Source organism: Ptychodera flava, chromosome 4 (assembly GCF_041260155.1).
Source record: "Ptychodera flava strain L36383 chromosome 4, AS_Pfla_20210202, whole genome shotgun sequence".
Lineage (NCBI taxonomy): Eukaryota > Metazoa > Hemichordata > Enteropneusta > Ptychoderidae > Ptychodera > Ptychodera flava.
In genome coordinates, this window is record NC_091931.1 from 10,111,212 (window position 1) to 10,128,153 (window position 16,942).

The 16,942-nt window shown below is 37.8% G+C and overlaps 1 protein-coding gene across 2 annotated transcripts; it reads left to right on the top strand.

Annotated features, from left to right (window-relative positions):
- Positions 1–5,319: 5,319 nt before the first annotated feature.
- On the top strand, positions 5,320–14,204 carry LOC139130861 (sulfotransferase 1A1-like). 2 transcript variants are annotated; one of them, XM_070696659.1, is made up of 7 exons: positions 5,320–5,417; positions 6,375–6,611; positions 10,178–10,398; positions 11,885–12,011; positions 12,549–12,643; positions 13,128–13,305; positions 14,001–14,204. In XM_070696659.1, exons 2-7 carry the CDS (start codon positions 6,443–6,445, stop codon positions 14,108–14,110), a joined length of 900 nt encoding a protein of 299 aa, XP_070552760.1. In that variant the 5' UTR covers positions 5,320–5,417; positions 6,375–6,442; the 3' UTR covers positions 14,111–14,204. The 2 variants fall into 2 exon arrangements, with proteins under 2 accessions (XP_070552760.1, XP_070552759.1); XM_070696658.1 differs by lacking the exon at positions 5,320–5,417 and adding an exon at positions 6,171–6,263.
- The last annotated feature ends 2,738 nt before the right edge of the window (positions 14,205–16,942 follow it).

Below are 16,942 nucleotides of genomic sequence, written 5' to 3' on the forward strand. Positions count from 1 at the left end.
TTCCAGGAAATCAGAAAATAATATTTCTCCTCTTTGAGTATGGACAATGCCAATTCCTAACGAAGTGCTAACCACAACAAGATGGGAACTGAATGTGATCACTAAGTTTTGAAGACCAACCCTGAAACTGTACTATCAAAATGTTACTACACATGGTCACCCGAAATGTTCGGTCTACCCATATATTTGGCGTTTCATACCAGGTGAAGCGGGAAAGAATTTCCATCCTATTTTTTAGTATTCTAAGCGCGAGAATACAGCTGATGAGCTAATGAAATAAGGAGATTTATACACCTCACCTATAGTACTGATTTCGTGATTGGCTAAAACTCCGTCATGTGAAATTCCAAAAAATGTAATATAACATGGTTCGATTGGCTCTTTTACCCTCGGCTCCTTCCCGCTAGCCGTTCGAACGCAAGTTCAAAGCCCGCACACGCATTGCAGTGTACAGGCGCCAGGAACTCTTGCACGAGATATTTAAAAATGCGTCATTCGAAAATTTGCGCTTCATTTCAATCTGTCGTTCGATGCGAACTACAAATACTTGATTTTGTGATGATTTCAAATGTTTGATGTAATAAAATTAATAACACACGAAGATCGGGCAATATCATATTGGGCTGGTGATCCTGACCGAAATATTAATGATACCCTCGCCTGCGGCTCGGGCATCATCAATATTTCGGTCAGCTCACCATCCCCTGGGCAGGCCAAAAATCATGTCATAACACACCTCATCCGCAGTCTGTGTTCTAATGGCCGGTCAATATGTGTATAATATTGCCCTCACTGTCAAGTGTTATTATTTAACTACTCTCGCGTTAGTTTGACGCTCTGATGATATTTGAATGCGTAGAATGGCTGCCAAAATTAAGCTTTGAGATATTGCAGTGCGAAAATTGCATAATGAAGTTTCAAATGAAAAACAAAAACAGCCATGCATTAATGTCGTTCGCAGGTCTAGAATGTCATTATTACATACTGACATGATGAGATACCGTAAAGCGAGTTTACCGCTTCGCACTTCGATGACGAAATAATATCATAATGTAAAACAAGTCTTTTTAGCTAGCATCCTTTTTAGCTAATTTAGCTGAGTGTAAAATTCGCTAATTTAAGATGTCGCTAATTAAACTTTTTCCTCATATTCAGTACTATGGTCAAGATGCCTTTTCAGCTAAATTAAAAACCCGCTGATTGCAATGAAAGTCCAAAATCGCTAAAAGAGCATGCAGTGTGTTTAGTATACTTCTATGTGACTGCGCGACTCGTTGATAGTGCGCCCTCATGAGACAGCTTTGTAATGATTTTTGAAGGTTTTGAGCGTTATTCCATGATTGTAACATGTCGCACATAAAACATCAACCCGACGCCCTCATATACGTACCCAACATATTACAGTAACAATTGTAGTGTACAGCTTGTCTTGCATAGTCCACCCTGAGCTAATCAAAAGATAGAGAACTCTTTCGATAGAAAATCTACACTTAGGCGGTCACGCTGAAAAAAATTAAGTTGATTGAAGATGTTTACACCTTATGATTTCTTGAAATCAACTTGTGTGGCTGCGCCTTGATAAAGGCATATCCATCATCTATTCTTTGAAACAGATATTTGGTGGAGCAGAGCACCGTCCTTGGACATCGGGATTCTATGTCAGACATTCATGTAATTAGTAACAATGATTTCATGTTATTCCTCTACGTGTAGATATCATCAGACGATGCAGAGATTCTTAAGTTCGTTGTATACTATATGTATTCAGACACTGAAGAAATGGGTAATTATATGATATAAATACTGTAGATTATGTTATGTCACATTACCCAGCAGAATAGAAAGATAAAATACAGATTTTATACATAATACTTATCGTAGTTTGACAACTTGAAGGAATGAATACAGGTTCCAACAATACTTAGCAGAGTCTGACATTTTTCAAACTGAGAGTTGTTTTGAGAAATAAACTCTTGTCTTTGTTTTACTCTTTCTTCGATTGTTTGATTTATTTACATCGGTTGTCTTTCATGACCTTGATGAAAAGCTATTTGATGACAGAATTAGTTTTACTTTATTCATGGACCAGACTTTGCTTGAGTTTTTGGTAGTTTCTCAGATTTGTAATGTTTTTGCCTACTTTTGCTTTTTCTCTGCAATTTAATTTGTTTCGCTAATTATGAATATTATGTCGGCATTAATATTTGCTTACTCAGGTATGTGGTTGGACTACGTATATAATATAGTGTGCAAAGAAGTCGTTGAGTTACTTGTACCAACAAAGAAGGGCATCAGCTTAGAAGAGGCAAACGAGCAGTGTATAACAACATTTTCTCACATACCCACCTGCACACAAACTAAATTTTAAAAGTATCTTTTCATCTCAGCTTGTAAAAAAATAAGAAGTGCCAAACGAATTGCCAGCTAGGGTGCCAATGCACAATAAGATTTTATTCCCGGTGTATGTACAACTTATCAAACTTTACAATACTCTGTAACCTTACGATGCTTTAATTTTGAAGATCAGTTGTATTGGTGCTGACAGTTTTTCAGCTTTGATATGATGTGTGATAAGGTGCTAATTTTTTGTGCCATTGCCATGGACAAACAGTCAAAATTAATATTACCTGAAAACTGCTGCCGGGTAAATCATGGGTATGTACTGTGATATGTGATGAGTAGAAATCTTCAGAGGTTGTTTGCATTACTTATCAGGCGAAAATGCTGATGTTTGTGTTGCTCAAGCGTGGTTGAAAACAGTAAGCACACACTTTGTAGATCACAACTAACAAAGTGGGACTACCACTATAAAGAATCAATAAGCTTATCAAAACTTGAAATATACATAGGAAGTACTGTAGTTAAAACCAAATGATTTTTGCCGCTTATGACAGTCAAAATATACTGATGTAGAACTTTTAGGAGCTATAAAACTAACTTTTGACATTTTTGTTTCAATCTGTGAACACAGCGTATTGATTTGCGTGAACGGTATAAAATAATTTTACAGCGTGTGGGACGGCTGTGGTGTTGACTAATCAATTAATCAGCTGATACGGACAGCGGATTAGCAAGTTGGCAATGTTTTCGGAGCAATTACAGTGGTGTATACACAAGTTGGAGAGGAGATAAGGACTTGTCGGTAATATATAAAGCAGTCAGACGGTGTGGAGTTGAACTCTTTATTTGAAATATCACAGTCAAAATTATAAAATCAAATAAGGTAAACCGTTGCACAAAACCCTCCCTCCCCTCCCCTGGAAAAAATCTCCCTCCCTTCCCCAGGGGACTGATTTCTGTCCTCTGTGATCACACCATGGAATATCCCGTTCTCGATTGTTCTCATTGAAATCTTGACCGATAATTAATTAAACTATCACACTATCTCTTATCTGCTTCTCGTACGATCTGAGTCAATGACCTTCACACGCCTTGGCCACGTGAGTGATGCTTCGAGAGAAAATCTCTACAGGGAGGGGCGTTACATTAAAGACTAACTAACAGGAGAACCATTTGATTTCGGGGGGGGGGGTATGGAGGAAGTGGGTATGGGAGCAATTTTTTGTCCTGTCAGAGTGACAGCAATTTTTTCTTCTACTGTCAGACCTCTATCAATTTTTTTTTCCAAATGGGGTAGCAGTGCAATTTTTTTTTTATTAGTCATCAAGTTTGTAATGCGTTGTATATAAGGGAGTCGTCATTATTTACGGCCTGAAACTCCGAAATTTCGAGTGACACCCCCCCCCCCCCCGCTCGCCAACCATGATGAATTTGAGTAACCTCCCTCTTTAACTCTGAAATATCTCATGATGGTTCAAAAAAGGAGAACCCTTAAAAATGAAATTCGAAGTCACAATAAAATAAAGATATAAAAGCTCAGGCAGTATCTAACCATAAAGTATATTGTTTAATTTGGATAGGTATTATGACAGGGTTTTCACTAGGATATCTGACCGGGCAGAATTTGAAATTACAGGGGGAGAACACGCGAGAGGCTTAGGGGGAAAGTGTCACTGGGGCTTTCCCCTATCTTGCATGGAAATTTTTAAGATATTGATGTGTGCAATGGTGCAGTCTGGTGCAGTCTGAGAGGTGTTTTTTTTTATTTTTTTACTAAGTGAAACTGTTAGAATACCCCAAGGGGAGAGCACGAGAGGGGGTTCCCCCTCTCGTATTGGGAATTTTGAGAAATTGATATGTTTAATGGTGCAATCTGAGAGGAGTTTCCTCAATTTTTCATTGTCAACTTTTACATCTTTCTAACATATTTATATTGAGAGAATAATATATTGGTTTTAACTAGTTTATTGACTCCCGTCAAACTTGTGTTTTAAATTTTCACAATTTACAGAAGTCAAATAGTCCCCTTTAGATAGTGCCTATACCATTGAGATATTGCAACAGAAATCCTGAAATATGATTTCTTGGGGCAGAAAAGGGAAGGAAAACATTGAGTGTACTGAGGTGTAAAGTAGACCTATGTAGTGCATGCTTATATTATAAGTGCTGGGGAAGAAGACATAAGAATTGCTTGTGGTAATAACATTTGCGCCGCCTATGGCGGCGCGCCGGCAAAGAATACATGAGAATAAGGTTTCCAAATTTTGCTAATTTCTGGTGCATTATGACAATTTTTTTTTTCACTTCTGTCAGTTATGACAAAAATTTTCTCAGGCCATGACAGGATCAATTTTGTTTTCTTCTATCTCACCTGGTGACAATTTTTTTTTCTCAAAATCCTCCGTACCCCCCCCCCCGAAATCAAATGGTTCTCCCCTAATGACAAGGAAGGAAAACAGTCAAATATCATTGGACTGTCAATGAGTCGTGTTTACCGGCAAGGGGCCAGCTCCAGCCAGACCAACGGTTGTTGTGCTGTTTGACAGCCTAACTTATTACAAAAGTTCAATCAAATTCAAACTCGTAATATGTAAACGTAATATCTAAGCTTTTGTCATAATTCGCCAAAGTACGCTAATGTAACATCAGGGCTGCAGCATGATGTGGTTATGGAACGGAAGCAGCCACAATGCAGATCACACGATCGACCACTTCGACTTTGTCAGAAATAAGAAACATTTTTGCGAGCTATACCACAGAAACTTTATAAAATTAGTGTGATGACTTTCACGCAGAGGCTTTTTTCTATGAAACAGCAAATCGCCTGGAAATACAGTGGCAGAGTTGCACACAGTAACCCTGCGTAGAACCATAGACCCCTCGTTTGACTGCAGCAGAACGGACTGCAGAGACCCTCGAGTCTATGGTCAAACCGGCGACGTGCATACATATACGCATGCGCAAGCAAACTACCGGTGACATTGAGGAAAGGGTCTAATTCGTGGGTCTAATTCCACCGTCTACTTCTACCTTTGACCTCTACAGCTAGAGTCTCTGTAATGCTATATGCGAGTCAGGTAAGCAGGACATTGGTTTCTTGTTTATGAAATTTTGTTATCCTTGCTGACCTTTAAACCACCATGCTGACCCGGTTTGTTTTATCTTGGGTCTATGGTATAATGCATTTGTCATGACCTTTGTTCTGGCTTTAAGCATAGACCCTCGAGAAAAACTCGAGGGTCTATGCTTTAAGACACAATTTCTTCTCTCACGCCCGAAAATAGGTCGGAATGTCTGTAGTGTCGAACTCCTAGTCACACACATTCATATGTGTGTTTTCAACGTTGGTTTTGAAAAATTAAAACCGAATACCGTTGTCGCATAAGTTAATTTGTCAACAGTATCATCGCATATTGTACACAATGCCTAATATTTTTGCATTTCAGCAAAGCGGTTGTATCTTCATGACTTTGTACACGCTTGGACTGCTGTACGATCAAGGGTCATAAGGTTAGACTGTCAGCCCCTCGTTCGCTACGCAGCTCATCTATACTTAACTTCCAGAAATGAGAAATCAATGATACACAACAGAGATACTATGCGGTATGCGGTGGTCGTCACGAGCGTATGTACTGCTTACCCTCGAAAAACCATCGCTCGGCTCAATTGCTAAGGGCGTTTGTATGGTCTGAGGCGTAGCCGTCGAGGGGCCGTAGGAGTCTTGATCAAGGTTAGCTTGTACACTGGTCAAATTTCGTGTGAGCGAGACCACGGAAATTTTGAGATAGGGATCAAAATAGCGCCTCCAGTGTTGATTTTACAAAATTCAAGCACCATAACCCCGGGGTCTAACCTTTACCTCCTGAACTCTTCAAAACCCGGAAGGAAAAATGTGGTCCCGTGCCATAGAATGAGTTAAACTTGTAAGACATACAACCGATTTATTTATAAATTACCCATTGACATTGATCACTGTAAACTTACTAGTATATCAAAGCGATGACGGATAATATTGGAACTTTCTTTTTTTATAGAAATTGTCAGTAGCTGCTCCGTAAGATTACAGATAGGTGCTCTATCGTGTCAAGCAAAGACTTCCGAAATGGACTCCCAAACAGGTAATTTAAAGAACAAAGATGGTCATAGCAACTTAGTTCATCGATATAAAGGAAGACTCATGTCATGTCTATCACCGGTATCAACACTTGAGGCTATCAAGCAATTCGACGTAAGGGATGATGATATTTGGATAATGACTTATCCTAAATCAGGTAAGATATATTTGTGTGCGCTGGATCGATTGGTAGGCTAGGCATGCCGTGGCAAAGTTAGGGACTGGACATAAATTACAGGGGGGTGGGCCGGTGTTTTTTGGGGTGGGTCGCCATTTTTCGCGCAAGCATTTTTGAAGGGTCATGAAATTTTGTGCAAGCCTATGGGGGAGGGTCACCTTTTTCCATGCATCAAAGCTGAAATTGCATGTGCACGTATTGAAGAATATGGAATACTGAAAAAAGAAAAAATACCTCCTGGCACTTTCATTTTCTGCCATTTCCATTTTCGGTGCGCCCTTCGGGCGCAAGTTTCAGGTATAATAAACAATGTATTGATGATCCAAGCAGCCACATTGATTTAAGTTGTCATGATTTCTACTTTTGCAACTCCTCTATTGTGCATAACTGTCCCCTATAATGACTCTTTCAATAATAATTTGGGAGATCACTTATTTGACATCATTCTCCCACTGACAATACATTGGGTATAGGTCGGTGTCAAACGTTCATGTTGCTGTATGTACATTTTTTATTTTTTGAGGGCATTGACAGAATACAAACTATTCGGAATAGTGCATAGTGTCATCAATAACAACTGGAAGCTTCAGGTCGAACAACTTTTTGAATAACAATTTAGGATCAGATAACCCATGAGTTATTCATAGTTTCATCATAGACTGCCATGTATAGTGAATCGACATTTCAGTGAAATTCCAAAATCAAATTTCTTGCCCAACCATTGACTTGAAACCACTTTAGTCTAATCATGAACATTAATACCAATAATCAAGTGTACATAAATGCACAGATTTACCTAGTTTTGTATTGTAAAAAAATTATTCATAGTTTCATCATAGACTGCCATGTATAGTGAATCGACATTTCAGTGAAATTCCAAAATCAAATTTCTTGCACACCCATTGACTTGAAACCACTTTAGTCTAATCATGAACATTAATACCAATAATCAAGTGTACATAAATGCACTGATTTACCTAGTTTTGTATCGTAAAAAAAATATTCATAGGGTTTCATCATAGACGGCCATCTATAGTGAATCGACATTTCAGTGAAATTCCAAAATCAAATTTCTTGCACACCCATTGACTTGAAACCACTTTAGTCTAACCATGAACATTAATACCAATAATCAAGTGTACATAAATGCACAGATTTACCTAGTTTTGTATTGTATAAAAATTATTCATAGTTTCATCATAGACTGCCATGTACAGTGAATGGACATTTCAGTGAAATTCCAAAATCAAATTTCTTGCACACCCATTGACTTGAAACCACTCTACTCTACTCATGAACAGTAGTACCAATAATTGAGTGTACATAAATGCACAGATTTTCCTATTTTTGTATTGTAAAAAAATTATTCATAGGGTTTCATCATAGACTGCCATCTATAGTGAATCAACATTTCAGTGAAATTCGCAAATTAAAAATCTTGCACACACACGGACTTGTAACCACTCTAGTCTAATCAAGAACATAAATATCAATAATCAAGCATACATAAATACACAGATTTGCCAAGTTTTGTATTTTAAAAAAATTATTCATAGTTTCGTCATAGACTACAATGTATAATGGATAATCATTTTATGCGAAATTCCAAAAACAAAGTTATTGTACACAGATGCACGTGTTACCACCCTCTTCTAATCAAGCACAATTATGTCAATTATTCAGGGTCCATATATGCACAAATAGTGCATATTTTTAATTCTGAAAAAAATTTTTACAGTTTTGTCATAGACTCCCATGTATAGTGGATCAACATTTTATGCAAAATTCCAAAAACAAAGTTATTGTACACAGATGCACGTGTTACCACCCTCTTCTAATCAAGCACAATTATGTCAATTATTCAGGGTCCATATATGCACAAATAGTGCATATTTTTAATTCTGAAAAATTTTTTTACAGTTTTGTCATAGACTCCCATGTATAGTGGATCAACATTTTATGCAAAATTCCAAAAACAAAGTTATTGTACACAGATGCACGTGTTACCACCCTCTTCTAATCAAGCACAATTATGTCAATTATTCAGGGTCCATATATGCACAAATAGTGCATATTTTTAATTCTGAAAATTTTTTTACAGTTTTGTCATAGACTCCCATGTATAGTGGATCAACATTTTATGCGAAATTCCAAAAACAAAGTTATTGTACACAGATGCACGTGTTACCACCCTCTTCTAATCAAGCACAATTATGTCAATTATTCAGGGTCCATATATGCACAAATAGTGCATATTTTTAATTCTGAAAATTTTTTTTACAGTTTTGTCATAGACTCCCATGTATAGTGGATCAACATTTCTGAGCGAAATTCCAAAATCAAATATCTTGTTCACATGTGCACTTGTAAACAACCCATGCTAATCAAGTATATCTATATCAGTCATTAAACATCTATAGATGAACAGATATTGCTAGTTTTATAGTGGAAAATACACATTCATAGTTTTCTTATAGTCGACTACCATGTATGGTGAGCATTATTGATGAAATCTAAAAATTACATTTTTGTACAGGCATGCACTTTTTACCTGCCACTTCAAGCAAAGTACATTTACATGTATTATCACACACATATGATTTGGACGTTTATCGCCCACATTTTGCCTTCCTTTCGGGAGGGTGACTGAAAAAGTATAGCAAGTCAGAAGGGGGTCTTGAACACATTGCGGGTTTGTTGGGGGGGGGTATTGAGTAACAGGGGGAGGGTCACTTATTTTCATGCACGGATAAGGGGGAGGGTCACTAATTTTTGTGAATGAACTTTTGAAGGGTCACTATTTTTGACGCAGCGGTGTTTCGAAAAACACCGGCCCCCCTGTAATTTATGTCCAGTCCCTTACCATGTTAAGTCCTCGTCACCGGCGACGCTGTCTCCCCGACACTTTGTATGCACAATTCTGGTTAAGAGCTGAACGAAATAAAACAGCTGCGTGGCCACGGTTTATGAGCATGACACTTCTGAACTTGAAACCCATAAGATGTAATCGAAATACTATTTATTATGGTGTTCTGTGTCTCTTAACCTCCCCCCCCCTTCTATTTGATTGGAATCTTGAGTCCTGATAATTGTTTCAGCGCTATAGCGTTCATGAATACACAGAAAACGCCAGCCAATGGAAAACTCCCCCGTAAACTGCAACCTAATTATCGACATTGGATGTGCCGTGTAAACAGATTAAAATGAAGTCGCTTCTACGCGTTGCTTTTTTCTTTTTGAAGAGCCAGAAATTGCAGAAAATATCAAATTTTAGAGGAATTATTGACCCAGTTACTTGAGACAATATCGTACTGGTCTACAAGTTGGAACGGCATGTCTCCTGAGTTTGCTGCATAACTTGTGGTAGAGAATCAATTTCCCTCTTGTCTCGGCTGTTCACAGCATCGAAATCTACCTATATCTGTCAATACTCGTCTTACCACTTTCCTCAAAACGTTATTCTCTAAGTTTTCTCATCCTGTCGCGCTCTGTACTATCAATTTCTTGGCCATGCACATGAGTCAGTCCATCATATATTCTTTCAGGGACAAATTTGTCAAACAAAATAGTCCGATGCACCATCGAGTCCACGTCACCCAACATAACAAAAGGAACGGATTTCCCAGGAAATGTTTTCGAGTTTCATCCCCAAGGATTGCCAAAGGCTTTCCATCAAACCATCGCTGAAGAGGTGTCTCCGAGGGTTATTAGTACTCATTTACACGGAGAGTTGTTGCCAGAGCAGCTGACTGAAGGGAAAGCCAAGGTAAGTTCCTGCTGTTTATTTCTCCGTTTTGCCTCCTTCATTAACTTTTTTAAAAGGACAAAAATATCTTAAATTCCAGGTAAAAGATATAAACAAAAGGCGCTTAAAAGGTTCGCACTACGGTATTTATTTCTCAAATCGATGAACTCGCGCTTAATCAATTTCGATCGTAAATCGAGAAAACAAAAACGTGGTAATTCATCAAGAAGGTGGTTTTCAAGGAAAGGAAGGCTAACTCCTCCTTGAGGAAGTCCCCGAACACAAAACCAAGATTGCCCATTTTGCCATCTGCAACTGAGTCGCGAACCCTAAAGTGAATCCGAACCCTACCCCTGTGATCACTATTTGTTCAGAACTCTGAAGTGAGGGTAGATGTTTCGCTTGGTGATCGTAATATTGTGCATCGACTCCAGTGTCTTCATTGCATGTCCTTCTGAAGATGCCATGAAAAACCCTAACGGCTTTTTAGCATTAGTGTCAAGGCACTATCTTTGGACGGTAACATTATCTGACAATATGACGAGCGGGTTCCGCACAAAACAAAGCGGCTAGGGAAGAAGAGTGGAAGATTATGGATTGTATCACAAGGCTAAACAAGGAAACAATCAAACAAGCAACATATCGACATAAGAAAAGAAATAAAAAGACAGTATTCGAACAAACAAACAAATAGATAAAAGTAAAACATAAACACACAGAAACTTACAAACTGGCAGAAAAATACTTATGACAAATATGTAAAAAGCAACTTTTAACACTTCTATTCAAGAAACGCCATCACTTATCTGGTCCTCTCTGGCTACAACGGGATACAACGGCAGTGCATGCTAATAAGCACTGTCAAAGACCGCCGTACTTTTTAACATTGTAAACATAAAATTCAATGGAAATATACGATATATTTCTCTTTTTCTCTTCTTAACTGCGACAAAAATCGTAATTCTCTCCCTTGTGGTACCAGGTTTTAGAACGGTGACAAATTTAAGGCTTCTACTTCAAAAGACGTACACAGGTTAAATCACAACCCTTCCATGTGGGGACTGTGGTTAAACGCAGTTTTAGAGAGGACATCACTTTGCAAAGCAGTATGTATGAATAATTGTAGCGTGCGTTACTTTGAGAAGACCGCTACAAAATGATCGCCTCTCAGATCTTGTTTTCATTTTCCGTCCAAAGTTACAGTTTCTCTCTCGTGTTACCTGAGAAACGTACTCAATATCGATTCAATAACCAATCAAAACGGCGGAGATGATTTTTAGAAAATACCGATCAGAAGAAACACCTTTGTAGACCATTTTGATTCGGCTAACTGTAATACCTGCAGACTGAGCCCTTAGTTTTCCGTCCTGCATACTACCTCACAGTTAAAGTCCTTCCAATGACCAATAGGGTAGCAGTTGAAAGAAAAACGTGTTCTATGTCCTTGAAGTGTCGCTTGAAATCTTGCTAATTACTTATGTACTTTATATGTGACATCTGTTGGCAGTTGATATACATAGCAAGAAACCCAAAAGATGTGGCAACATCAATGTATTATCACTTCAGTGTGGATCCTAGTTGTCCAGATTACAGCTCATGGTCGGAGTTTTATGAAGACTTTAAAAGTGGCCAAGGTAAGCGAGTAAAAGACGGTCATGTTTGTCAAAGTATGTTAACTATATACGCGGACTTTCTTTAATGTACTACAAACTTTTAAAATATGGATATTTTCTCTCAAAATTTAAGTGCTTTGCCAGCTGGCTGAAAGGAAGATTTAATCTAAAATGATATTATCAAAAATGTAATTGAATTTACACAGAAAGTAACTGTAATACCTTGTGCTTCTATTCAAATATCAAGTCGCTTTTATCCCCGTCGTACACGTATATATTATAGGAAGCAAGATAGGTATATATGTAGGTTTGTATGTGCAGTTCATAAGTTTGCCTACACTGCTGAATGCAACGTCTGTGCCTGTGAACACGTGCATTTCCGACAAAGCCGTTTTCAAAATACACTGCATATGTTGACTTTGAATTCACAGACGATTTGCATTTGACATCTAAGAGGTCATTACAGCTACGATAACAGTCAGAAAATAGAAGTCACTGTAAAATACCAACAGAATCGCTTCAACGTACATCATATTAATGTGCCATTCTTTCTTCCAGTTGTCTTCGATAGTTGGGCAGATCACGTCCTGTACTGGTGGAACAGACGACATTGGGAAAATGTGTTATTCATAACTTACGAAGCCCTCATTAAGGTTCGTAGACACCCGAGGCACTTCGAAAAACGGTCAAAGCGTGGAGCGTATTTACAGCATACAGGAAACTCGTTTTGCTGCATTCGATCAAAGAGACTAGAGTATTTTGAAGTTTGCACAATATTCTAACTGGTTCATCGTAGAGTATTATTTTGAAAAAAGTAAATGTACATACAAATTCTGGTTTTCACTTTTTCATTTGCAACTGGCCATACTTTTATATTTATATATGTCTTATGTCTTTGTAAAGGCTGTCGTAGATGTCCGTGACCGCTATGTTTAGAGACACGGTCTGCCCATCATTTGGTCTGATCGCGGTTGTTCTTACCGTGGTCAGATGTCACTTCCATATGTTCCAACATCACAAATACCTAAGTAAGTTAATTTGGCCGTAAAATATCATTGATGCCATAATTATCGGTGGTAGATTTTGTGGTTCATTGCTCTATCATGACGCTAAGTCTTGTCTGCCTTATCATGTTAGGATCGTCGATCTGAAATCAAGAGAATTTCAGAATTTCTTGGCATGCCTCTCGATGACGATCAGATAGACATGATAGAGGAAGAAAGTAGTTTTACCACTATGAAGAAGAACGAGGCCAGCCGTCCGTTGTTTCCAATATGGAAACTTGATCCAGCTTTGTCACCATTCGTCAGAAAAGGTAATTTTCATTTATTATGCTATGCTAAGCACATCGTACAAGTCATTGTAAAATAAACACTTTTTATTATGTTACTCAAACGTTGAGCGTTCCCTTGCAGCAAACAACAAGTATGATAGTACACTTCATCGCACAAGTTATTCCAAAGTTATTGTATCACCGCGGGGGATTCCTCATGTTTGTGTTAAACAAAGTTTGAGCACTCCATTCGGGCACGTGATAATTATAACACTGCGTGAAAATGTACGTTCTTATATTCCAAACAAATATTTTGCTATAACTGCCAAATCTTCAATAGGCATTGCAGCTATGCAATTAGAGTTTTGAGACTGGGCAGTTCATCTGAGATGCACTCCCAAATTATCCTTCACTTTTATCTCATATGTTGTACATATTGAAACAAAATGATACTTATCTCCCACAAAATAACGTTTCTCCAACAGTGTGTCGTAGTTTCGTATTTTGCTTTAGTCTTTAATATCATTCATGTATTGTAGTGAAAAAATCACCAGCAATTAATAGCGCCCTCGGTAATGAAAAGTTGGCATTAAAAGTCTGTCTCGTGGGAGACGTTTTTACATGATGTACAAATTTTACTTTGTTTCTAATCTGCAGGCATCGCTCATATTTCGATATAATTCAGGCATGTATGTATTTATGCATAAATTGTAAAAAACTTTCCAATCATTTCACAGGAATAATCGGTGACTGGAAAAACCGTTTCACTGTTGCGGAGAATGAACGTTTTAATGAATGGTATGCCCAATGGATTGGAGACAGTGGTCTGAAATTTGACTATGATTAGATGAACCTTTGGGAAAACCTACAAGTTGAAATGGAAAACATTGACAGAAATGTAAAAGAATAAAATGTGATAACCAACAAAGAATTATGAAAAAGATAGTTGTCTTACTAATTTGTGCTTTATTTTATAAGATGCGACCAAGCGTCATCGATTCTGTGGCCTATTTTTCTACATTGTTTTATCTTTCCTAAAGACTTGCTGATTTCAGATCATTTCTATTGGATATAGCGCTTCACGTTGATGCTGAACACAAAAGTTTTATCACATGAATACACAAAAAAGGGCTATGCACCACTGAAGTGTGGCCATGTAGGTCTTAGACTGAATATCAAAGATGTAAACAAAACAAGTAAATATTGAAATACTACTTGGCTTGTCAACACAGCGTCTTTACTTGTAAAATATATTAATACAACTCTCATGGATGTCCTTTTGATAATAACTGTGCAGCGGTTGTCTATATCACTACAACTGTAGCAGTTTCGATCTCTAATTGTGACACTTTTTGTCTACGATTAATCGTTTGATTCTGACGAGTTGCATTGAGTGTCAAGCTCACGGATGTCAACTCCCTTTACGGGGTAGTGAACTTTGTCATACTAAAGTTGACCCTCTCAGAATCGATTGATTAATTTTACGAGGAATATACACGTTTATAGTTATGACAGTTTGCCTAAAATCAATTATTGGCTTCTGAGGGGTCACTTTTAGTGTCAAGTTTACTACTCCCTGTAGAGGGAGTTGACATCCATGACATTCAAAGTAAATCAATAGAATCAAGAGATTAATTGGCTAAAGTGTCAAATCCAGAAGTGTATATACTGTTTTACTGTTCGTGTTCGTGTTCGTTTCAAAACTGTCGTGTCTTGAAAAAGCAACTGATCATAGCAGACCAAAGAAAACAAACTGTCACAAAATTTGGAAAATCTTACCCTCGCATTCTCTCATTCTCTTGAGGTGCACCGTCTTCGGCGGCGCCAACATTTTCAAAATACATGAGGAAATCCAATGTCTTTTAGCCAGTATTCGTGATATAAACACACAACAAAAGTTAGCTGAAAACTCGTTCACAAAATGATTTTATTGTATGCTACGTCATGGCAAACACATTTCATGGTTCATGTTGAAATAACAGATGTATGGACTGTTTAGTGTGACTCGTGTCTACTCACATCACAGGGGACTTAACATTGTTTATCTCCACAAGAAGTTCTGAGACTGGTAGTTTTTTCAAGGGATTTTATTAATTTAATGTAATAAAGAATTCATTAGAGACGATCCTTTGTTTTACACAATCTCTGCCCTCTAATTTAATGTCCTATGTCCTACACTTACATAGAATACTGCTCGTTATTTTATCTGTGTAGTAACCAGTGACGTGTATTTCACTCAAGAACCCTATATTAAAAACTGGTGATAACGAAAAAATAATTTCGTTGCTTCCATATGTGGAAAAAAGTGACGCATGACAGAAAATAGATAAAAAATTTGCTGGCATACCCATTTCCTCCAGCCCTCCCCCCGAAATCCAATGGTTCTCCCCTAATTCGAATTCTCCCGCCCCTATAGTGATATCTAACCTCTATAATTATTCATAGGGTAGAGTGTGGTCCGGCTCAGTAAGCTTAATCGATAAAATCGCAAAACGGCGTAATGGTGAAATATCGAAATAACGGACTGGATAGAAATTATCGGGAGGGAGGGCCGGTGTTTTTTCAAATGACTCTGCACGTAGAATAGTGGCCCTTAAAAGTGTTAGCAAGAAAAGGTGACCCCCCCCCTAATTTCTATGCGCAACAAACAATGACTCAACCTCTGCATGTCATAGTAAACATCAAGAATATTTTATTTTTTACATATAATTAATGAGCTTCAGTAAGTGACGCCATTCGGTGCCTCTTCCAACCAAATATGAAGGCTGTAGCAATTGAAGTTACTGATTTCTAGGTACATATATGAAATCAAGGTCAAAGGTCATCCTAGTCCTGACATTTGGCAGAAAACTTTGCTCACATAATAATCCCTGTTCACCAAAAATCAGATCTCTAGCTCTGTTGGCTGGCCTTCAATTAATGAGATGCTGGATAATCTGAGGTCAATGGTCATCAGCAACTCTAAAATTTAGTTTTGCATTTTCGTCCCATACCGGCCATGTGTTCAATAGCCACTGGCCCCCTCGGACTGTATATAGGAAAATATATAGCCCTAGCTCTGATGCAGAGGTATAGGGCAAGTCAAAGGGTCATAGAAAATTCTGAAATAATACTTTTAAGGCCAGAGAAAAAAAATCTTGTTCATCGGATTTTTTGGACCAAGTCCCAGGAGCGGCGAGCGAAATTTTTTTTTTATTTTTTTTTAGGCCGAAGGTAAACTCGGTTCTCTGGCATTTTTGCACAGATGCAGACAAGGCAAGATAATTGTTTCCCTTTTTACCAGAAATATCTCAGACAAGAAACACTGATACTGGTAACTGAATTCAATACTATATTTCCCAACAATAACATAGGCCATTACATTCACAGTTAGTGTTTGCACAACATATTCTGAGCATTTCAACATTCTCTCAGAATAAAACTGAAATGTACAGCAAATCACTGAAATTCAACAATTCAGTATTTAATATTGTCCTGGTGGGACCTAGCATCTGAGTTTTTTCATTTTACTTTGGCCCCATGTTTTGGCCTCTTTACCACTGTCTATATATACACACTTTAAACCCTGTAATGTGATCGGAGTGAAGTTATATAGTCATCATTCAGATCGTACTTTAACATCGACGCAACCATGTGTTTTGTCATTGCCGTACATTTTTATACTTTCGATGCAATTTTC